General features: G+C 49.3%; 1 protein-coding gene across 1 annotated transcript; it reads right to left on the bottom strand.

The window, feature by feature from the left end:
* Nucleotides 1-262: 262 nt before the first annotated feature.
* Nucleotides 263-23315, bottom strand: VWA1 (von Willebrand factor A domain containing 1). Its single transcript, XM_041419822.1, has 7 exons — nucleotides 22856-23315; nucleotides 16556-17119; nucleotides 8530-8808; nucleotides 6393-6665; nucleotides 4844-4995; nucleotides 3235-3352; nucleotides 263-1802 (listed from the first exon to the last, which is right to left on the bottom strand). Exons 1-7 carry the CDS (start codon nucleotides 22926-22928, stop codon nucleotides 1753-1755), a joined length of 1509 nt encoding a protein of 502 aa, XP_041275756.1. The 5' UTR covers nucleotides 22929-23315; the 3' UTR covers nucleotides 263-1752.
* Nucleotides 23316-23953: the final 638 nt, after the last annotated feature.

A 23953-nucleotide genomic window follows, 5' to 3' on the forward strand; every position in this document is an offset into this window, starting at 1 on the left:
AGGACCAATATATTTCTATTTTTTACATTTCCCTCACATTTTTTGGGGGAAGGGGGAAAAGTTTGGAGTAAACCAGGCTATTCAGGCACGGGTAGAACATGCACTTCATTTAAAATTATGATTGAACAGGGTGATCTCAGCAGTTTTTCCCAACTTTTATGATTCTGTGAATGCCAGCTTTTCAACCCCCGGAACAAAACCCACAATTCCCCCCAAAAAAACCCCACAGATTTGCCAGCAAGCACAAAGGAACCATTCAGTAGCTCTTGTATTTATATTTAATTGTCTTCAGAAGGGTGTGTTACAACTTGAGGGGGGGATGAAAATTAATGCATTAATAAACTATGCAGGGAGTTGTGCAAACTTAATTTCTGTCCTACAGCGAGAAGAAACAAAATCGTTTTATTGCATGAGCAGTTCCAGGGGCTTTGTCATCCTTTCAGCACTGAGATTAATCAGTGACAAACACACATTCCAGAGGAGGACACAAATCACGTGAAAAATCTCTTTATAGAGTTAATGAATGACTCACCTCCCTCCTCTCCTGAGCAAGGCAGCCCAAGGAAAAATGCTCCAGAAAGGTGGAGATGAAGGATTCAGCTCTCAGGAGACAAAGTTAGGAATAAAAGTTCCTCTCAGCTCCAAAAGGAGCTGGTTGAAGCTTTTTAGGAAGGGTTTGTGGGGCTGCATGGGGCTCCCCACAAACAGCACTGCTTCAAAACCAAGTTCTACACGGAGGGCAAATAAGCAATAAATTTAAAATAGAGCAGGAGTTACTGAGGGAGGGTGTTCCCACTGATGCTGGGGTTTAGCAGAGAAATATCTACATTTCTTTACAACCCTAAGCCCTGAACTTTGAAACCATTTGCTTGGTCACTAGGTATTTATAATTAATTTTTTTTTTTTTCTCAGCTCGCCTTTCCAGAGTGGCTTAGAGACAGCGAGTTCAAGCTTAGGGGCAAAGGGAAATAATCAGATTTACTCTTCTGCCTTAAAAACATTGATTTTTAAGTGTAGCTCAAGCTTAGCACTGGGTGGAAGCCCAAGACAAGACACCAGAGATGTGCTGTGTGTGTTCAGAGCTCAGAGGAATGACAGTGCTGGAGACTTATTGCCTGTAATTAGTCACAGAACAGGCTAATTAATCCCCACGAGGAGAGCAGCACTCCCGTTTGGTGAAGAGGGTTTGCAGGAATGCCAGAGCAATGATCCAGGCAGGAGCACAGAAACAAAAATAAGTGCTTTAGGTGGTTTTGTCTGGCTTTTCTGGGCTCTCAGCTGCTCCTGGAGGGAAGCACACTCCCAGGATTTTGGGTTTCCTGCTCTCTCATTCCTTCCAGGCTCCCTGGAGGGAATGGATTGGACTCAGGAGTGGATTTGGCCAGGTGGAACCTCTCTCTGAGATGAACAGCCGAGTCCTGGCTGTGCTCCTGAGCTGCAAAAGGAATCCTGGATCAACCTTGAGCAAACAGAGAATGGGCAGCAAGCAAGCAATGGTGAGGCTCCACCACTCCGCCTCCGTTTGTCACTCGCGTTGCTACGACATGGGGACACATTTGGCATCTTTTAGTCACACTGGCTGCTCCATCCAGCCAGGCCAAGCCTTTAAACCCTGGCAGAGCTTGGGCTGGACAAGCAGGACACCTCCAGGGACAGCACAGCCTGGGAGATGAGCTTCTTCCTCCCCTGGTTTCTCCTTGTTTTTGTCCAAATCTTTGTCCGTTCAAGACCTTTGCTCTGCTGGGAGTCAGCTCACTGCAGCCTGTCACGTTCTCTGTGCTGGTATCCTTGGGCCTCTGTGGCTGGAAGGACACAAGGAATAAAAATTTCAGAACATAAGGAATAAAAATTTCAGAATATAAGGGGGAAAAAATGTCAGAATAAAAGGAATAAAAATGTCAGAATAAAAGGAATAAAAATGTCAGCTTTAGCCAGCCATTCTCCACGTCTGTCCCAGATCTCACCTTTTAGTTTTATGCATTAAATGCATAAATAAATGTTAATGAATAAATTTATTTTCTTATTTAATGTTTGCATAGCATTAATTATTTTATTAATTCTTAATTTTTAATTAATTAATAGTTATCAATTATTAATTAATAAAGAACATTAATGTAAATGGCTTTAATTGTTATCTGTCCCCTGCCAAGTGAAGGGCAACCAAGGCTGGTTGATTTTTCAAATGATTTTTCAAAACCAAATGATTTTTCAAGAGCACTTTCAGCAGTGTTCCCACCCCAGTTATCCCAAAGTGGGATCTTCTTCCTCCTGACTGCAAGAAACTCCACTAGGAGGAGTCTTACTCCTAAAAACGGGGGGAAAAGCCCAATTTTGGTGAAACAAGAGCGGTGATGAGCACAGAATATCCCAGCCCTCTGTGGTTTTGGAATGCATGAAACAGAAACCCCTCAGAGAGAGAAAGGAATGCAGGATTTGAATTTAGAGAAACTGAAATCTATTAAGCCACACAGCAGGAGTGTAAGTTTTCATTTTAAATAAGTAGAAATATATTTTAGGTCCCTTAAGAGAGTAAAAAGCCATAAAGCCTGAAGTTCAGTAGTGCTCCCTTTCACAAAATTGACTTGGCTCCAGACATAACGAAATTGCTTACATTTCTAGATAGAACAAATAGAAATATTTGTGTAAATTTTGTGTAAGAACTGACACTACTTTCCCACATTGGAATTAAGCTCAGACAGGTGCAAGAAAAATGCTTTAGAATTGAATTTTTAGCTGATTGGGTGATTTATGAATAAAATCCCCCTGTACTGGGGTGCAAAAGAAGTGGTAGTGGCTTCTGCTTGGAATATTGGGACTCTGCTGATGCCTCAAGCATCACTCCAAATATTTCCGAGAAGCTGCTGCTCAGGTTGAAGTGTGTTTTCCTCTCTCCATCTCCCAGATTTCTCCTCCTAATCCCAAGCTGCTGCTTGGTCCTAATGCCCAGCCCTTGATGTGCCCTGCTGTTTATGAGCAGACAATATTCTTTAACTCTGCCCAGCCTCTGTTCCAGCTCAGCCTACACAAAACATCAATGCCAGAAAGCTTTCAGCCTGGACTTCAATCCTCTGCATTCTTCGCCTTTGGGGCTGATGTAATCCTGCCATAAACAACTGATGTATTCATGCAGTAAACAACTGATGTATTCATGCAGTAAACAACTTTACAACCACCAATCCTGTCTCTCTGAAGAGCCCAAACCCTCTCCTAAGTGCAAGGACGCCCTGAGCTCACCTGGCTGCCGGAGCACGGTGCGGCAGAGCCTCTTGCCAGGCTGGTTGCTGTACACGGGCTGCACACACACCCTGCCCCTGCTGCCCGAGGGCAGGTCACTGAGCAGCACGCTGTGCACCTGGGAAACACGGTGGGGGAGAAAGAATTTTGGTAAATTTTAGTGAGGGATACAATAAGAGAGAGAAAAAACGTCCGGCGCTGGGGCGCTCCTGGCCAAGGGGCAAAGAACAGCCTGGTGTATACAGGGTGTTATCACCCTCCTGTGGAAATGGAAAAAGGTTAATAAAGGACAAAGGAGACAAAAAGCATAGAGCAAAAAATGGGAAAAGTTTAATAAAGGACAATAAGAGACAAGGAGCATAGAGCAAAAATGGGAAAAGCTTAGTAAAGGACAAAGGAAACAAAAAGCATAGAGCAAAAAATGGAAAAAGTTTAATAAAGGACAAAGGAGACAAAAAGCATAGAGCAAAAATGGAAAAAGTTTAATAAAGGACAATAGGAGACAAAAAGCATAGAGCAAAAAATGCAAAAAGTTTAATAAAGGACAAAGGAGACAAGGAGCACAGAGCAAAAATGGAAAAATTTTAATAAAGAACAATAGGAGACAAAAAACATAGAGCAAAAATGGGAAAAGGTTAGTAAAGACAAAGGAGACAAAAAGCATAGAGCAAAAATGGAAAAAGTTTAATAAAGGACAATAGGAGACAAGGAGCATAGAACACAAATGGAAAAAGTTTAATAAAGGACAATAGGAGACAAAAAGCATAGAGCAAAAAATGCAAAAAGTTTAATAAAGGACAAAGGAGACAAGGAGCACAGAGCAAAAATGGAAAAATTTTAATAAAGAACAATAGGAGACAAAAAGCATAGAGCAAAAATGGAAAAAGTTTAATAAAGAACAATAGGAGACAAAAAGCATAGAGCAAAAAATGCAAAATGTTTAATAAAGGACAATAGAAGACAAGGAGCACAGAGCAAAGGTTATTGGGTCACACTGTTCTCTTCAGGGATATCCCTTAAATACCTTTTAATTACATCAGCCTGTTGCATATTCATAAACAATTCTGCATATTAAACTGTTCCCCAAACTAATTTACATATTCCAAGAACTGTTTAGCACGGCTCCTCCTCTGTTCCACCTTTTTAGAGGATCCGCATTCCTTGGGTGTGGTTTTGGTCCTTTTTTATCCCCTCCAGGTTTTTTGGGCCCTGGCCCACGCTGCCTTTAGACCTGAGTGCTGATGGTTGGCAGATCTGCACACGTGTCCCCATCCTGTGTTGGCAGATCTGCACACGTGTCCTCATCCTGTGTTGGCAGATCTGCACACGTGTCCTCATCCTGTGCTCATCGGGTGTTATCCCACCCCAGCAGGCATTTTAATTGATATAATTTATATAAATATAAATATATATGGATATGGGTATAAATATCAATATATATGAATATAAATATAAATATAATTATAAATAAATATGAATACGGGTATAAATAAATACAAATATCAACATCAACATATCTTTACGACACCACACATATAAAATCCATGTTACCATTTGCAGAAACCCCCCATTACAACACGTATCGCTCCCTGCTCCCCTCTCCACGCACCTGCGGGGACACGCTGAACGCGGAGGAGGCGCCGCTCTGCCGCCGGCAGCGCACCCGGTAACCGAGCACGGCCCCGTCCGCCGAGTCCCACGAGGCTCGCAGGCTGCCGGCACCCGCGGCCTCGAAGCGCAGGTGCCTCACCCTGGAGCCCTCTGCGGGGAGAAAGCCGTGAGAGGCAGGGCATGGTGCCCCAGGGATCCCTGCTCCCCCGGGGGCTGGCCTTTGGTGAGAGGGGAAATCGCCCTGCTTCTCCTGCTGGAGGAGATGAGGGGACACAGGCTCAGGGTGCACCAAGGGAAATACGGGTTGGATATTGGGGATGGGTGCCGGGGTTTAGCTGAGGGGTTGGGGCTGGGTTGGATTCCATGGTCTTGAAGGTCTCTCCTAACCTGGGGAATCTGTGAATTCTGTGAAAAAGACCTTTGAGATCCACACAAATTGCAGGAAAATCAGGCTCTTAGAACCACTCTTCCAGCACTGCAGAGTGCCAAAGCCTTCCAGCAAAAGGAGAAAAGGAGACTCAGGGGTGCCCTCATCACTCTCTACACTCACTGAAAGGTGGCTGTGGCCAGCTGGGGTTGGGCTCTTTCTCCAGGAACTGACAGAATCAGAGGACACAGCCTTAAGCTGTGCCAAGGGAAATGCTGGCTGGATATTGGGGAAAAGTTTTTTATGGAAAGGGTGATGAAGTTCTGGAATGGCTGCCCAGGGAGGTGGTGCAGTCACCATCCCTGGGTGTGTTTAACAAAGCCTGGATGTGGCTGAGGTGTTGGGGTTGGGTTGGACTTCAGCCAAACCCTGTGGGTGCCAGGGTTTAGCTGAGGTGTTGGGGCTGGGTTGGACTTCATGGTCTTAAAGGTCTCTTCCAGCCTGGGGATTCTGTGAATTCTGAGCTCAGACTAATTAGTCCTTAACTTTGCTCTGGTAACAGCATAAAATTCTTCATTTCTCTGGCAGTCATCTCCCACACCCTCAGCTCTGTCATCCCCTGAGCTCCTCACTCCTGAGTCCTGATAAGAGCCAGACTTTGCCTCCTGCAATATCCTCACAGTCCCTTCTCCTGCAATATCCTCACGGCTCCTTCTCCTGCAATATCCTCACAGGTCCTTCTCCTGCAATATCCTCACGGCTCCTTCTCCTGCAATATTCTCACAGGTCCTTCTCCTGCAATATCCTCACGGGTCCTTCTCCACAGAGCACAAGCTTCTGCTCATTAACTTCATCAACTCCTACCCAAGGAACAGGCACAGAGGAGTCAGGAAAGGCACTTTTCTTCCTTCTTTAGGGAGATTCTTGGATCTGCAGGGGAGCCAGCCCCATTAACAGCTGGCACTGTGTGTGTGACTCCCTTCCAGCCCTGACACATCTGCTACACATCCAGAGCTGCTCATGCAGCTCCCCCACCCCATGGGCTGCATTCTGAATAATAAAATACTGGATCCTGAATAATAAAAATCCACCCAGGGGCTGGATTCTGGGTCCTCTGGCCTCACCCCGAGGCGGGTGCCCCTCTGGGGACACTCCTTGTGCTGCCACTTGCCCTCCTCACCTTCCTGGGTGCAGGCCTTGGCTGACAGGGATTTCTCCTTCCCAGATCTGTAGATGGCAGTGACTGTCACCAGGTAGGTGGTGTTGGGTGCCAGGTGCTCCACCAGGGTGCTGTTGTGCCTCCCATCCACCTGCAGCACCTTGGCTGAGTTCCCTGGGAGCGGCCCGTACAGGACCTGGTAGGTGGCCACGCTGTCCAGCACAGGAGCCCAGCTGACGTGGAAGCTGTGAGGTCCAGAGTCTGAGATGAGAACCTGAACTGGGCTGATTTCCTCTGGAAGCAATGGAGAGAGGTGAGAATGAGGGTTTAATGAGCATTATTGACCTGCAACATCTTGGGCTTCAAGGGTGTGGAATTCAAGTCAACCCAGCGAGGAATAGAAATCAGCCAGCAAGGAACTGAAATCAACCCAGTGGAATTAAAATCAACCAGCAAGGAATTCAAATCAAGCCAGTGGAGTTAAAAACAACCCAGTGGAATTGAAATCAACCCAGCAAGGAATTCAAATCAAAGGGTTTAGCTGAGGTGTTGGGGCTGGGTTGGACTTCATGGTCTTAAAGGTCTCTTCCAGAAGCCAGTGGAGTTAAAAACAACCCAGTGGAATTGAAATCAACCCAGAAAGGAATTGAAATCAACCAGCAAGGAATTGAAATCAACCCAGCAAGGAATTCATATCAAAACAGCAAGGAATTCATATCAACCCAGTGGAATTCAAATCAACCTAGTGGAATTAAAATCAACGCAGCAAGGAGTTAAAATCAACCCAGTGGAATTGAAATCAACCAGCAAGGAACTGAAATTAACCCAGTGGAATTGAAATCAACCAACAAGGAATTGAAATTAACCCAGTGGAATTGAAATTAACCCAGTGGAACTGAAATCAACCCAGCAAGCAGATGTTGATACTCATGACACAGCTCAGCCCAAAGGGTTTCTCAGCCTTTCAGCCAGAACTGTTCTTGCATGCAGAAAATTAATATTGTGTACAGGTCCACCCTGACATTGCCACCCCAGCCCAGTTTTTCAGTTTGCCCCTTTCTGCAGGCTGCCCCCCAATAAAATCTGAGTTATTTCTGCACAGAGAGGCTGATCCTGCTCCGAGTTCTTCCCCTCTCAATCCCAGATTCCCTTAGGTCATTCCAGCATCCTCTATCTTAACTTTGCCCGGGTACCAGCATAAAATCCTTCATTTCTCTGGCAGTCACCTCCCACACCCTCAGCTCTGCCATCCCCTGAGCTCCTCATTCCCGAGTCCTGGTAAGAGCCAGACTTTTCCTTCTACAATATCCTCACGGGCCCTTGTCCTGCAATATCCTCATGGTCCTTCTCCTGCAATATCCTCACAGGTCCTTCTCCTGCAATATCCTCACGGGCCCTTCTCCTGCAATATCCTCACGGGCCCTTCTCCTGCAATATCCTCACAGGTCCTTCTCCTGCAACATCCTCACGGGCCCTTCTCCTGCAATATCCTCACGGGTCCTTCTCCTGCAATATCCTCACAGGCCCTTCTCCTGCAATGTCCTCATGGTCCTTCTTCTACAATATCCTCACAGGTCCTTCTCCTGCAATATCCTCACAGGTCCTTCTCCTGCAATATCCTCACGGGTCCTTCTCCTGCAATATCCTCACAGGCCCTTCTCCTGCAATATCCTCACGGGCTGTTCTCCTGCAATATCCTCACAGATCCTTCTCCTGCAATATCCTCACTGGTCCTTCTTTTACAATATCCTCACAGGTCCTTCTCCTGCAATATCCTCACGGGGCCTTCTCCTGCAATATCCTCACGGGGCCTTCTCCTGCAATATCCTCACGGGGCCTTCTCCTGCAATATCCTCACGGGGCCTTCTCCTGCAATATCCTCACGGGGCCTTCTCCTGCAATATCCTCACGGGGCCTTCTCCTGCAATATCCTCACGGGGCCTTCTCCTGCAATATCCTCACGGGGCCTTCTCCTGCAATATCCTCACGGGGCCTTCTCCTGCAATATCCTCACGGGGCCTTCTCCTGCAATATCCTCACGGGGCCTTCTCCTGCAATATCCTCAGGGGCTCTTCTCCACAGAGCACAAGGTGGGAGCCCCAGGTGGGACACAGGGATGCTGTCGCTGTCCCCAAGGCCCAAGCCATGCCCTTCGTACCTGGCAGAGTGGTGACCCTGGTCCTTTGGGCAGGGAAGTAGTGCACGTTGGACTCGGGGATCAGAGCCACCTCGTAGGTGGTTCCTGGTGCCAGGTTGGTGAGCACGAGGCTGCTGAGGGCCCCCGACACCTGCAGTGTCCTGGTCCCCGCGGGGTCCCCGCTGGGGGTGTACTGCAGGCTGTAGAAGCCGCTGTCCTGGGACAGCAGCTGGGGCCACACCAGGCGGAAGCTGCTGGAGGTGACGTCGGTGGCGTGGAGCCGGTTGGCTTGGATGACATCTGGAAGAGGGACAGGGACAGAAATCAGTGCTGGCATCAACGACCACAGCGCGGAGCAGGCCCAGCCCTTCTGGAGCAGGGGTGCAGCTGGCAGCACCCCTGAAGTCACCGAGGTGTGCTGTTGGATTAAGGTTTTTTTTTTTACTCAGAGATGGAGTGCTCAGTTGAGAGGTGATTTAAAAGCTTTTATTTTTTAGGGTTTTTTTTAATTTTATTTTATTTTATTTTATATATTTTTTATTATTATTTTTTAGTTTAATGTGAAGGATGAGACAATACAGATGTTATAATTTACATTAGCACAATCAGAAGCCAACTATTTCTTAATTATAATACATTATAAGTGTTCCTGAGCCTATCAGCTTTTATAACACTATGCTGTAAATGCCTTAAAGCTAATTATCTAAAATTACCTTTAATGAGTCTTTTTACAATGTATCTTTCACAGTTTTATTTCCCTGAAGCACCTGGTCTAGAGCTCTAATCTAGATCTAGAGATCTAGTCTAGATCTAGAGATTTAGAGATCTGGTCTAGATCTCCAACCTAGCGTAGAGAGTGAATTCTCTACAAATTCATTTCCCCGTGGAAATTCCCAACCAGTGAATCCAAATCAACAAATCCCTGCACAGGAAGGAGCCCAGAGCATGAAGAGCTCCATTTCTCCCTTATTTCTCCCTTATTTCTCCCTTATTTCTCCCTTATTTCTCCATTTCTCCCTGCTCTGGGCAGTGCCCAGGAGGAAAGGGCAGCACGTGGGCAGTGCCAGCCCTGCTGAGCCAGCTGGACTCAGCCCCTGCAGGGCTCACAGAGCTCCCTTGTTCGGTGACATTCAACACTCAGAGCCCTCTTGTGCCACCTCACCTCTCCCTGGCCCTGAGTCACACGATTACAGAATCACAGAATTCACAGAATTCCAGAATTACTGGGTTGGGAGAGACCTTCAAGATCACGGAGTCCAACCCAGCCCCAACCCCTCAGCTAAACACTGGCAGCCAGTGCCACATCCAGGGGTGGTGACTCCAGCACCTCCCCGGTTCCTGGGAATTCCCAAAATTCCCCCAAATTCTCAGAATCCCCAGGCTGGAAGAGACCTTCAAGACCATGGAGTCCAACTCAGCCCAACTCAACCCTGGCAGCCAGTGCCACATCCAGGCTTTGTTAAACCCACCCAGGGATGGTGGCTCCAGCACCTCCCCAGTTCCTGGGAATTCCCAGAATTCCCCCAAATTCACAGAATTCTCCCAAATTCTCAGAATCCCCAGGCTGGAAGATGCCTTCAAGACCATGGAATCCAACCCAGCCCCAACACCTCAGCTAAACCCTGGCCCCCAGTGCCACATCCAGGCTTTGTTGAACACACCCAGGGATGGTGGCTGCTTCTCTTCGAGGCTCCAGACCACAAATGCCAGGCACAAATCCCTCTGGTGGTGCTGGGCAGCTCCCCCAGCCCCTTGACCCTTCTGACATGCCCATTTTGGGCAGAATTCCGGTGTTTTCTGACCTTCCAGAGAGACACAAACACACAGGACTTTGTTTCTAACTCCTGGGAAGTGACATGGAGATCTCTTCTGTTTTTAAAGGATTTCTAAGAGCACCCTAAGTGCTCTTAGAAAGTGCCCCTAAAACTCTTGAAGTGCCCCTAAATCCTTATAAAAGAACCTTCCAGCTCATGCTCAGGCACTCACAGAGCACTCCAGGCAGCCCTCACTGTCCCCCCATTGCACAGGGGTGAAGGGAGGCACAGAATTCCTCCCAAAGCTGCAAGCTGGGGCTGCTTTTCCCTCCCAGACTCGTCCTTTAGCTGGGAGAGGATCAGCTCTCCTCCTCCGAGCTGCTCCGAGCCCTGCCAACTCCTCTGTACCAAATAAAACAGCCTCAGTTTTTCCTCTGAGCTGTTCCCTGGCTCTCCCAGGCAGGCAGGCAGGAACATTTCCCTGCTCTGTGCCCATCCCATCCCATCCCATCCCAGCAGCCCTCCACCCACTCACGGCTCCTGGGGCACTGCACCCTTTTTGGGAGCCCCACAAACCTTCCACGAAGGAACAGGGAGCACAGGAAAGGTCTCAGCGCTGCCAAAAATCCTGCCAAAAGCTCAGGGAATGGAAAGAAGTGAGCTGGGAGGCAGGGACACTGTGGATCAAAGGGCAGGAAGCCCACAGCAAACAGCTCTGCCCCTTGTTGCCAGAGCCCTGGAAGCCTTCAGCGTATAAAAAGGGCAATAAAGCACAGAGAATAAAGAAATAAATGCCCACAGTGGTGAGAAATGGATTTATAGAGAGTTCTCAAAGGCAGACAGAAGGCTCACACAGTGCAAACCTGGAGATAAGAAATGCTGGTTTAGAAATGCCGTGGGACAGGACAGGCATTGTGGAGAGAGAAGTGGAACTAGAAACAAGTTTCAAAAGATGACCTTACAAAAAAGATTAGACACTTTGGAGAAACAGAACTATGAAAGATGCATTGTAGTAGGGCCCACGAGGGGTAATTTTAGAAGATTGGCTTTAAAACATTTACAACAGAGCGCAGCTAAATCTAATAAGCCAAAAAACATTTATAATGTACTGTAATTAAGAAATAGTTAACTCCTGATTGTAATAGCATGAATTAGAACATCTGCATTGTGTCACTCTTCACATGAGACTGAAAATAGAATAAAAGCTTTTCAAACACCTCTCAGTTGCCCCATCTCTGGGTCAGAAAAGAGCTCAATCCAACACACAATGTGTTTCCCAGCCCCTCTGTTCCCAGAGGCAAGCAGCAATCATTAATAATAATTAATAATAATTAATATCCTGTACAGGAGCCAGGCAGTGCCTGCCTGGTGACACTCAGCTGGTGACACTTTCTCTCCTCCTCCAGACACTGCCCTGCAGCCACTGGAGAGATCAGGGTCAGACCTGCAGGAATGCTGCTGGTTTCATGATGAGGGTGAGAAAAAAACAGCAGCAAGAGCAGCAAGAACAGCACAGATTTGTCCCAGATCCCAGCTGCAGCTTCTCAGACCCAGATTAGGACAGGTTCTCCTGCAGTTTCTCAGATTAGGACAGGTTCTCCTGCAGTTTCTCAGATTAGGACAGGAACTCCTTCAGTTTCTCAGCTAGAGAAGAACTCGCCCTCAGTNTGCAGTCTCAGACCCAGATTGGGACAGGTTCTCCTGCAGTTTCTCAGACTAGGACACGTTCTCCTGCAATTTCTCAGATTAGGACAGGTTCTCCTGCAGTTCCAGACCCAGATTAGGACAGGTTCTCCTGCAGTTCCAGACCCAGATTAGGACAGGATCTCCTGCGGTTTCTCACACACAGATTAGGACAGGATCTCCTACAGTTTCTCAGATTAGGACAGGTTCTCCTGCAGTTCTAGACCCAGATTGGGACAGGATCTCCTGCAGTTTCTCAGATTAGGACAGGTTCTCCTGCAGTTTCTCAGATTAGGACAGGTTCTCCTGCAGTTTCTCAGATTAGGACAGGATCTCCTGCAGTTTCTCAGATTAGGACAGGTTCTCCTGCAGTTTCTCAGAACCAGATTAACACAGGTTCTCCTGCCTGGCTAGAGAAGAACCTGTCCTAAACTGGGTCTGAGAAGCTGCAGCTGGGATTTGGGACAAATCACTTCTGGTTCTGTTGGATGTGAGTGGGGAAATGCTCTGATTCTGGGAGCGGGGATTTCCCTTCTGCATCTGCAGGGTCTGAGGTGTGCTCACCTGCTTGGATCAGTGCCAGGTGAGACCAGCAGAGCTGCAAGCCTTCCCTGCAGCAGCACTCCCCCAGGAGCTGGTTTTGGGTCAGAAATGCACTGCCCTGAGCACGTGTGGGGTGTGGGGATGCTCAGGGCTCCTGCAAAGCCTGGCTCGGGAGCTGGTGCCAAAGGCTGGAAGGAGTCAGCAGCCTGAGCTTAGCTGAGCACAGAGCAAGTGGCTGCAGGCACAGGGCTGATGTCACCTCGGAGGAATGCCTTGGTTTCACAACCAAGGGGGTCCTTCCCCAGCAGGAGAGCACCAAATGCCACAGTTTGGGCACATCTGAGATCCAGCAGAAGGAGCCTGAGCTCCTGCACAGCCTGAGAACCTTCCCTCCCCTCTGGGGAGGGCGGAGGTGCCTGCCAGGAGCCAGCTGTGCCACAGCCAGGCTGGCTGGGAGCTGCATTCTGCACAATTCCTGCATGGGCCGAGGGAAAAACAGGCAGTGAACACCCCCAGCCCCTGTCCTGCCCCCCTCCCAGAGCAGCAGCAGCAGCTCTGCAGCAACATTTCAGCTCCAACACATCTCAGGAGTGTCTCCCTGTGGAGGCTGAGGCTCCTCAGCCCACCTGAGGCTGCAGCAGCTTGGAGGAAGCCTTGGTCTGGAATTTCTGTGGAGCAGGCAGGACACAGCCCATTCCTGGAGAGGAGGTGGAAGGAGGAGAGCAGCTCTTGACAAAGCTTGTTTGTGCCTCTCCAAAAGCCTCCTCTGTTTTTTTGGTTTGTTTTTGCTTTTGTTTCTTTTTTTTTGTTTGTTTTTTGTTTTTTGTTTTTTTGGTTTTTTTTTTTTTTTTTAAACAGTAGCAGGAGATGAAGATAAGTGATAAATAAACCAGTCTGGGCCATTCCAGAGCTGGAATTAATTAATTCCTGCCTGCCAAGATGTCCCTGCCATGCCAGGAGGGGTGGTGGCTGAGGGCTGCCTCCTCCAGGCAGGCAGCATTGACTTAAGTGGCTTTATTAAGATGAAATCAGGTGATGTGGCCAAAATCTGGCACTTTGCAAGCCCTGGATCCGTGTGGGAATCTCACCTGGCATTAAAATCCCAGCCCAGGAGGTTTTAGACCTGCTGGATTCACAGAATGCTGCTCTCGGGCACAGCAGCTGTGACCTGTGCAGATTTTATCATCTCCTTTGTTCTTTTGGGGTTTAACCCCAAAGGACATGGCTCTGACACCCCAAACCTTCGTATTTTGGGGTTTAACCCCAAAGGACACGTCTGGGACTCCCCAGACCTTTGTTCTTTTGGGGTTTAACCCCAAAGGACATGGCTCTGACTCCCCAGACCTTTGTTCTTTTGGGGTTTAACACAAAAGGACACAGCTGTGACTCCCCAGACCTTTGTTCTTTTGGGGTTTAGCCCCAAAGGACCCAGCTGTGAGTCCCCAATCCTTTGTTCTTTTGGGGTTTCACCCAAAAGGACACGGCTGTGCCTCCCCTTTGTTCTTTTGGGGTTTCACCCAAAGGACATGGCTGTGCCTCCCCTTTGTTCTTTTGGGGTCTCACCCAAAAGGACACAGCTGTGACTCCCCTTTGCCCTTTTGGGGTTTCACACTGGTGCTCCCATGCCGGTGGCTCTGGCAGCAGTGTCATTCCCAGTGGCATTCCAGTGTCATTCCCAGTGGCATTCCCAGTGGCATTCCCGTGTCATAGCCAGCGCTGCAGCCCCGTGAGGAACACAGAGGTAACACTTGGCTGCTGGGGCAGGGCTGGGCTGTTCTTCCAGAGGCTGTGCTGGCCAAGGATCTGGCAGATGTGGAACACGTTAGAACAGGGGATTTATGGAACACAAACATTCCTTTCCTATAGTCTCAATGCTGACAGCAGGAACCGTCCTTAATTTTATTTTCTGAGAGAACAACTGCAGGAGTTGGAGGTCTCAGCCCTTGGTGGAGCGTTTTAGGGAGTCAGATTTATCCTAAATAAGAGTTGGAGGGAGCTGACAGGACCAAATCCTTGCCAGGGACACACACATCCCATTTCAGATGTGTTCAACACGTTTGTGTTCCTCCATCAGCTGGCACAGAGACAGAAACTTTTGAGAGAAAAATAATAAAAATCAACCTGAATGTGAAAATCAACTCAGGGGGGCTCAGGCACTTTGTGTCCACAATCTTGCTGAGGTGAAATCACTCCTGTTTGGGAAACCTTTGGTTAACAGCCTGTGCAGGTGGGGGCATTTTCTGCCTGGGGTGTGCAGATGCCTGACCTGCATGACTCATTTCAAAGACTTGTGGGGTTTTAAGGAATTCAGATATTTTGCTGCCTGAGTTCCTCATTCCCAGCTGAACTCCTCACAAGCACAACTTCAATTCACTGGAGGGAATCTGTCCCACTCTCTCAAATATTCCAAGGGCAAATATTTGTCCCAGACCTCCCAGAAGCCTTGGTTTATATTTGGACCTGTGGCACGGTGGGCAAACCCCACAATTTGCCAGGGCAGGGCTTTGGGGTCAGGATGAGTGTGGGATTTGGGGGATTCTCCCACTGCCCACCCCACAGAACCAACCACAAACCCACCTGTGGAGCCCCCCGAATCCTCCCCCCTCAGGGAAACCCCCGGGGTACAGCCTTGGAAAAATTTACTGTAGAGTTTTCCCCACTTAGGCTGAAAAAAAGACTTCCCCAAGGAGTCTTGCACAAAGCACTCCTGTTCCCTTCCCCAGATGCCCCAAACTCTCATGGTTTGTCCTTCCCCTGTTCCCTCATTGCTTGTGGCAGCCCTGGTAGCCCTTTGCCCTGCCCTTTGTGCCACCCCCTTTTTAACCCTCTGCACACCACTTTTGTCCCTGATTTCCCTTCAGCAAGCTGGAATAAACCTTTGATGGAATTTATCCTGCAAAAGGCCCTGCTGCCTCTCCTGGCTGAGCTGGCCGTGGTGAGTGTGGTGTGCCTGAATTTCCCACAGGAAATTTTCCCCCCAGGCATTGTCCACAGGAGATGCTTATTGGGGAATAGGTAACTGTGGTATTCACACACTCTTTGAACGTAATTCTCCCTCCCAGGATTTCTCCTGGGGAGCTAAAAGCCTGTGAGAAAGCTCAGACAAAAGAGAAAACAATTTTTATCTCTGTTCTCTGCTCCTGTTGTTTTTGCACACGCGGAATGTGTTAGGGAGATTGTTTACCTGAAGGGATTTGGTAATTAGATTCTGGTGATGGTTGTTTATATTAATTAACCAATCACTCAAAGCTGTGCCTAACTGGCTGGAGAGAGTCACAGGTTTTTCTTTAGTATGAGAATAGAATAGAATAGAATAGAATAGAATAGAATAGAATAGAATAATCTCTTTTGTATAGTTATAATATAGCATTAATGTAATATAACATAATTTTAATAAAGCAATTTTTAAACCTTCTGAATCATGGAGTCAGAGCACATTATTCTCTTTTACATAGTTATAACATAGTAGTAATGTAATATAGTATAGTTTTAATAAAGCAATTGTTCAGCCCTCTGAATCATGGAGTTAGAGCACATTATTCTCTTTCATATATTAATGTAATATAGTATCTATTAATATTACTAATTAATATGCTAATTAATTAGCATATTAATGTAATATAGTATAGTTTTAATAAACTATATATAGTTCACCTTTTATAAACTATATATAGTTTAATAAACTATATATAATTCACCTTTCTAAATCACAGAGTCAGAGCACATTATTCTCTTTAGCATAGTTATAATATAAATGTAATATAGTATAGTTTTAATAAAGCAATTGTTCACCCTTCTGAATCACGGAGTCAGAGCACATTATTCTCTTTAGCATAGTTATGATTTAGTATTAATAGTTATAATATAGTATTAATAGTATAATATGAAACTTTTGTGATAAGGAGACAGCAATATGGAACTTTTGCAATAAAATGACAACACAAGTGTCTTTGGTTTCCTGCCAGGATTCCCCAGCCTGGGGCTGGAGCCACCCCGAGCGACGTCCTGGCTTCCGACAGGCATCCCCCACCTGAACCCCACATCACCCCCCAGCCCTGGCAGCCTACCTAGGATGGCATCCCTGAGCTCCTTGGTGATGATGGGCAGGTCATCCACGTCCACGAAGTGCAGGTGTTTGTCCGAGGGCTGGCTGGCGGCCGCCGAGAGCTCCAGGAAGTTCCCGCGGCCGGTGCTGACGATGAACACGGTGACGCCCCTGTCCTTCAGCAGCTGCATGGGCTCCGAGATGTCATCCGTGGAGAAGCCGTCTGTCACCCACACCAGCACCTTGGGCACGTCCGGGCGGGCCCCGGCCTCGCCGCTGAAGAGCTTTTCCTTGGCGTAGGACAGCGCTTTGCCCGTGTTGGTGTCGCCCATCAGCTGCCGCGTGTCCCCGATGGCTTTCCGCAGGGAGCCGCTGGTCAGGTGCTGGTCAAAGGGGAACTCCATGGTGGGAGTGGTGCTGATGTGGATGATGCTGGTCTGCACGTCCCTGGGGCCAAAGGTGAGAGGGTGCAAAAGGTCCCACATGAATTCCTTGACTTTGGAGAACTCGTAGTGGGAGACGCTGGCGGAGCTGTCCAGCAGGAAGAGGAGGTCGCCCTCTGTGTTGGAGGCGGATGGCTGGGGACCTGGCAGGGCAGAGACAAGGAGCAGCATCAGTGGAGTGCTGTGAACCCAAAACCTGCACAGGCACCCGTGGGAAGGACATTTCATGCTGTTCTTGTGAGCCAGCGAAGGCTTCCTGGAGATATCTTCCTGGAGTCACCATCCCTGGATGTGTTTAAAAAAAAAACTGGATGTGGCACTTGGTGCCGTGATCTAATTGAGGTGTTAGAACATGGGTTGGACTCGATGATCTTAAAGGTCTCTACCAACCTAGGAATTCTGTGATTCTGTGGAAGGAAAGCCCCGTATCTTTCTCAAGGAACACATCAAGGCTATCACTATGGCAACATGATAGAAGAGGGAAATTTAAAAGATACAGAGGTTAGCTGGCTCACAAAATGACTCCCTGGTCACCTATTAGGAACTTTTTGTTTCTTTCTTATTACCAATGGGCAATGTATGTTTCTGTTAGGTAAATGTAAATATCTTGAAAAAACTATAAAAGCAGCATGTTGCTGTAATAAATCTCTCTCCCATGCACCCTTCTGATGGAGTCTGGCTGCTTTGTGCCCTGTCGCGCTCTGCAGCCACAGGCACCTTGCTGCCAGACCCCAGGGATCAGGGAGAGGTGAGGGATCTCCTGGAGCAACAGGAGAGATCAGGAATGGAGAGAGTCAAAGTTACCTGGGAGCGACTGTTGGTGAGGGCATGGAGTGACAGGGTGAGGGGGATGGCTTCAGACTGACAGGGTGGTGGCTTAGGTGGGATATTGGGAGAAATTCCCAATGAGAAATTCCCCAAATGAGGGTGGTGGCTTAGGTGGGGTATTGGGAGAAATTCCCAATGAGGAATTCCCCAAATGAGGGTGGTGGCTCAGGTGGGGTATTGGGAGAAATTCCCAATGAGAAATTCCCCAAATGAGGGTGGTGGCTTAGGTGGGATATTGGGAGAAATTCCCAATGAGGAATTCCCCAAATGAGGGTGGTGGCTTAGGTGGGATATTGGGAGAAATTCCCGTGGAGAAATTCCCCAAATGAGGGTGGTGGCTTAGGTGGGATATTGGGAGAAATTCCCAATGAGGAATTCCCCAAATGAGGATGGTGGCTTAGCTGGGGTATTGGGAGAAGTTCCCAATGAGAAATTCTGGAGGTGTCCCTGCCCATGGCAGGGGTGGGATGGGATGGGATTTAAGGTCCCTCCAGCCCCAATCATTCCCTGATTCTGTGCCCTGCACCCCAGCTGGATCCTGGCCAGTTCTGCGTGACCCAGCACAGCTCACCCCGAGCCACAGACACTCCCCTGCAGCACCCTGGAGCTCAGAGCCGGGCAGGAAACAAAAGTGGAGCCCAGGAATCACCACACCACCCAGCAGAGCTGGACTGTGACCCCACAGCTCCCTGCCACCCCATCCCAGAGCTCCCAGTGGCATTCCAGCAGGGCTCTGGGTGTTGCTGCTGGCTGCACAAGGGCAAAGCCCAGCCCTGAGCTCTCCCCTCTGCTGGAAGGAGCACAAGGCACTGGTTTGGCTGGCAGGATACAGGGAGAGGTCTTGGCAGCACGGGGCTGTCCCTCCCCTCTGCTCTGAGAAGTGTCCCTCAATCCCCAAGTGTTGCAAGGAGCAGCTGGAAAAGCGTCTGGCCCTGGCAGCAATGGGATCAGCGGCCAAAGGACGTTCCTGCAGCAGTAAACAGCGGGGTCATGTGCACAGGCACTGGGAGGGGAGCTGGGAATTCACCCCAGGGAGCAGAAATCCCATTGCTGCCAGAGCTACCTGCATGGGGAACAGCTGGGTGAGCACCGGTGTGAGACCCCAAAAGGGCAAAGAGGAGTCATAGCTGTGTCCTTTTGGGTTAAACCCCAAAAGAGCAAAGCTTTGAGGAGTCACAGCCGTGTCCTTTTGTGTGAAACCCCAAAAGAGCAAAGCTTTGAGGAGTCACAGCCGTGTCCTTTTGGGTTAAACCCCAAAAGAACAAAGCTTTGAGGAGTCACAGCCGTGTCCTTTTGGGTGAAACCCCAAAAGAACAAAGCTTTGAGGAGTCACAGCCATGTCCTTTTGGGTGAAACCCCAAAAGAACAAAGCTTTGAGGAGTCACAGCCACATCCTTTTGTGTGAAACCCCAAAAGAATAAAGGTCTGGGGGCTCACAGCTGTGTCCTTTTGGGAGTGACCCCAAAAGAACAAAGGTTTGGGGATTCACTGCCATGTCCTTTGGGTTAAACCCCAAAATACGAAGGTTTGGGGAGTCACAGCTGTGTCCTTTTGGTTGAGACCCCAAAAAACCGTGTCCTTTTGGGTGAAACCCCAAAAAACAAAAGGTTTGAGGAGTCACAGCCATGTCCTTTTGTCTGTCCCCTGAAGCTCTGGGGCACCAAGGGAGTGGGGCATCACATTCACATCCTTTAAATGCTGGTTTTCCCCATTACTCATTGCTGTTAATTAGAGAGCCCCAGCCTGACCCCACAGGGCTCTGCCTTGGTTAACCACAACTGGTTAACAAAACCAGCAGCTGAAGGGCAGGGGGGGGGGGGGGGGGGGGGGGGGGTGTTTTGGAGCTAAAACATCCAAATGAGAAAAGTCATGGGCTTCTCTTAGGGAGCAGGGCACGGCTTGGCGGGTCGGGGGCGGGGGGTGTTTTGGAGCTAAAGAAACCCTCTGTGGGTCAAGCAGAAAGCTTCATTCAGCCCCCATCCCCTCTGTGACACTCATGAAATGGAAACAAATTCCTCCTGTTCAGCAGAAAGAATCCATTTAAAAAAAAAAAAAAAAAAAAATCGAGAGAAAGGCTCTGCCCCCATCAGCAGCGTGGCAAGGCTCACAAAGCAACCAGACACTGAAATCACCCTCCCCTGCAGGTCCAGGCTTCCAATTCCCTCATCCTTCCTCCTGCTCCCTGTCCTGCATCCAGCACAAACACCCATCCGTGCCAGAGCTGGGGCTGCAGAGGTTTGTTACCAGCAGATCCCTGCTCACGCAAGCAGCTGCTGCTCTCAGGCACTTCAGACGGCGTGGCCGGGCGCCAGATGAGGATTTCTCACTTTTCAGGGGGGGTTTGGAGGGAAAGGGGCACCCAGGAGCGATTCCCTGACTCCTGAAGTGTTGGGGCAGCTGCAGATGTGCTCTGCGGGAGCCTGGGCTGTGACAGGGACACCAGCATGGTCCTGGGTGGATGCCCCGGGCTCAGAAGTGTTTTGAAGGGCTGGATATGGGAAGCAAAACGTCACCATGGAAACACAACGCTGCCTGCTGGCTTTTCCAGGAGGAAAGCAGCTGGCCAGGCTTCCCGGGATGCTGACAGGAGACATCCGCTGGCCGAGCTCTCAGCTGGGAGCTGAGCACGCTGATCTACACAGCCCCGGGGCTCCTGGGGCTCACTCACAGCCAGGAAGGATCATCTCCTGTCTGGGTTAACTGGCTTTGACATCCCACCGTTGTCTTCTCTCACCGCTTGTGTCGGAAGCCTGGGTGCTCAGGGTTTTAAATTTTCTGTGCTGAAAGGTACTGACCCAAAAGAGAGCACTGCACTGACCTGGGGCTCCAAAATGGAATGACAGAATTGGGATTGCGGGCGTGGAGTTGGTCAGAAGTGTGTAATGTAACGGGTGGAAAACGTAGAGTTTGGGGATTTAGAATATAGAAATAAATGTGAAGGAAGATGGAGGGTTTAGGGTGGAGGCTGGTTGTTCTTCTGTACCTTCTTCTCCATGGGTAAAGTGTTCCTGTCCCTGTGCCCGTGGCACAGCGCCACAGCCCTCAGCCCAAACCCAGCTCAATCCCTAACACAGCTCAATCCCTAACACAGCTCAGCCCAAACACAGCTCAGCCCAAACCCAGCTCAGCCCAAACCCAGCTCAGCCCAAACCCAGCTCAATCCCTAACACAGCTCAATCCCAAACACAGCTCAGCCCAAACACAGCTCAGCCCAAACCAGCTCAGCCCAAACCCAGCTCAATCCCTAACACAGCTCAGCCCAAACCCAGCTCAGCCCCAAACCCAGCTCAGCCCCAAACCCAGCTCAGCCCAAACCCAGCTCAGCCCCAAACCCTGCTCAGCCCCAAACCCAGCTCAGCCCCAAACCCAGCTCATCCTAAACCCAGCTCAATCCCTAACACAGCTCAGCCCAAACCCAGCTGATCCTAAACCAGCTCAGCCCAAACCCAGCTCAGCCCAAACCCAGCTCATCCTAACCCAGCTGATCCTAAACCCAGCTCATCCTAACCCAGATCAGCCCCAAACCCAGCTCAGCCCCAAACCCAGGCCCTGCCTTTGGAGCAGGGCACAGCCTTCTGGAATGCCAAGGCTGGCTTTGTCACTGCCCCTGAAGGCCTGAGCATTGTTCAGAGCCCGGGCTGGGAAATGCCACGGGTTGGGAAAATGCCACGGGCTCAGGGTGGCAGGAGGGCAGGACAATGGGAATTCCTGCTGCCTGGGGGGACTTGGAGTGCTGGGACAGTGCCAGGAGCTGCACCATTCCTGACCCGGCTGGGACACTGAGAGACAAAATCCAGCCTGGGACATTGAGGGAGAGAAGCCACCCAGGGACACTGAGGGAAAAATCCAGCCTGGGATATTGAGAGACAAAATCCAGCCTGGGACATTGAGGGAGAGAAGCCACCGAGGGACACTGAGGGACAAAATCCAGCCTGGCACACTGTGGGACAGAGCCCAGTGGGACACTGAAAGGGGTCTGAACCCAGTGGGACACGGAGGGACAGAGGCAGCTCCCCGAGAGGGCTCTGAGCCCCAGCCCAGCCTCGCTGTCCCCAGCAGCCCTGGACGAGGGCTCCAGGCCAGGCAGACTGGAGACAGCAGCTCCCAGGTGCCCGGGAAACCCAACAGAACCGTCCCTGCAGGCACAGAACCCAACAGAACCATCCCTGCAGGCACAGAACTGAACAGAACCATCCTTGGAGCCACAAAACCCAACAGAACCGTCCCTGCAGGCACAGAACCATCCCTGCAGGCACAGAACCCAACAGAACCATCCCTGCAGGCGCAGAACCAAACAAACAGAACCATCCCTGCAGGCACAGACCGACTGCAGCAGCTCAGCCACCACTGAGGGCTGAGTCCTGCCCAGGAATCCATCATCCATCCATCCACGGATCCCTCCGTCCATGGGTCCCTCCGTCCATGGGTCCCTCCGTCCATCCCTGTCCTTCTGTCCATGGATCCCTCCATCCCTGTCCCTCTGTCCATGGGTCCCTCCGTCCATCCCTGTCCTTCTGTCCATGGATCCCTCCATCCCTGTCCCTCTGTCCATGGGTCCCTCCGTCCATCCCTGTCCTTCTGTCCATGGATCCCTCCATCCCTGTCCCTCTGTCCATGGATCCCCCCGTCCATCCCCGTCGCTCCCTGTCCCCGCTCGGCAGCACAGCCCCGCTGTCATTCCCCATCCCGCAGGAAGCGTTTTCCAGCCCAAGCGATTGAATTACAGCGTTCATCACCGCCTCGGCTCCTCTCCGCGCCCGCCGTGAGCAGCGAGGATTTCCCGCAGGATTTCTCCTAAATCTGCTCATTTCTGGGACAATTTCCTCTCCCGCACCGGGAGCAAACAAACAAACCAAAACAAAAAATTACTTTCTAAGCAGCAACTACAGGCAGGTTGGGTTTGTTTCTTGTACACGAGCGCTCCTAAACGCCCTAAAGCAGCACGGTAGGCTCAGCTTTTATTCTGAAAAAGGTTTGTTTTTTTTTTTTTTGTTTTGAGGAGAACAGGAGGAAAAGCAGCGCAGGAACGCTTCTCCTCTCCGGGCACTCACCTGGCTCAGGTGTGTCCTGCCCCGCAGCGAACCGCAGCCACAGAAAAAGTGGAAATACCGCCTTGGCCAACATAGCCGAGCCTGCTGCTGGCCAAACCGGCCTAAATCCGAGCAAAAAGCCGAGCTGGGTCACGGTCCGGCTCCCCGAGCCATGCCGGCTGAGCCGCGAGCTCTGGCTCCTGCGGGGAATTTTCCTTCCTGCCCCCGCTCCTTTTAAAGCCGTAAATCCATCCTGACAGCAGGGCAGCTCCTTCTGCTGGCCCCGGGAGCGGGCTTCAGTCCGGGAGAAAAACGTGGAGATAATAAAAGTGTAGATAGAAAACTTTACAGAGCAAAACTTTACAGAATAGAACTTCACATAATAAAACTTGACAGAATAAAACTTTGGCCCTGCGAGCCGGTAACTACAGGAAAAAAAAAAAAATTAAAGAGAGGAAAGAAAAGCTGCGAGAAATCCAAAGTTCTGGTGAGGAATGAGCTGGAAGAAGGGAAAAGGCGTTTCTAAAGGAAAGGAGGAGTGGGGAAGGCTGGGGAGCTGCCCTGCCCTGGGAATGTTGGCTAATCCTCTGGGAGGAGCATCGCTCCGCTCGGGCCGCCCGGGCACCAGGGCGCAGGAGGAGGGGGAGGGCAGGGGGTGATGGGGAGGGTTTGGGGGGGTTTTGGTGATAAGGAATGTTGGGTTTTTAAGGGAGTGTTATGTTGGGGTTGAGGTTGTAGGGGGAAAAAATTCCAAGATGAATTGGTAAAAATCGGAAGTTGATTGGTGATTGGTAAAAATTCAAAATGCATTGGTAATTGGTAAAAATTCAAAATTCATTGGTAAAATTCAAAGTTAATTGGTAAAAATTCAAAATGCATTGGTAATTGATAAAAATTCAATTCAAAGTTCATTGGTAATTGGTAAAAATTCAAAATTGATTGGTAAAAATTCAAAATTCATTGGTAATTGGTACAAAATTCAAAATTAATTGGTAAAAATTCAAAATTAATTGGTAAAAATTCAAAATTAATTGGTAAAAATTCAAAATTAATTGGTAAAAATTCAAAATTAATTGGTAAAAATTCAAAATTAATTGGTAAAAATTCAAAATTAATTGG

This window comes from Onychostruthus taczanowskii, unplaced genomic scaffold (genome assembly GCF_017590055.1).
Source record: "Onychostruthus taczanowskii isolate IOZ18803 unplaced genomic scaffold, ASM1759005v1 scaffold61, whole genome shotgun sequence".
Taxonomy (NCBI): Eukaryota; Metazoa; Chordata; class Aves; order Passeriformes; family Passeridae; genus Onychostruthus; species Onychostruthus taczanowskii.

What these genes read in the sequence shown, in the direction of transcription:
- VWA1 (XM_041419822.1), bottom strand. Translation starts at nt 22,928, where the DNA reads ATGTTGGCCAAGGCGGTATTTCCACTTTTTCTGTGGCTGCGGTTCGCT. An exon ending in GCAGGACACACCTGAGCCAG is followed by an intron (nt 17,120 to 22,855) that starts GTGAGTGCCCGG and finishes CTGCCCTGCCAG; the next exon opens with GTCCCCAGCCATCCGCCTCC. An exon ending in CAGGGTCACCACTCTGCCAG is followed by an intron (nt 6,666 to 8,529) that starts GTACGAAGGGCA and finishes CATTGCTTCCAG; the next exon opens with AGGAAATCAGCCCAGTTCAG.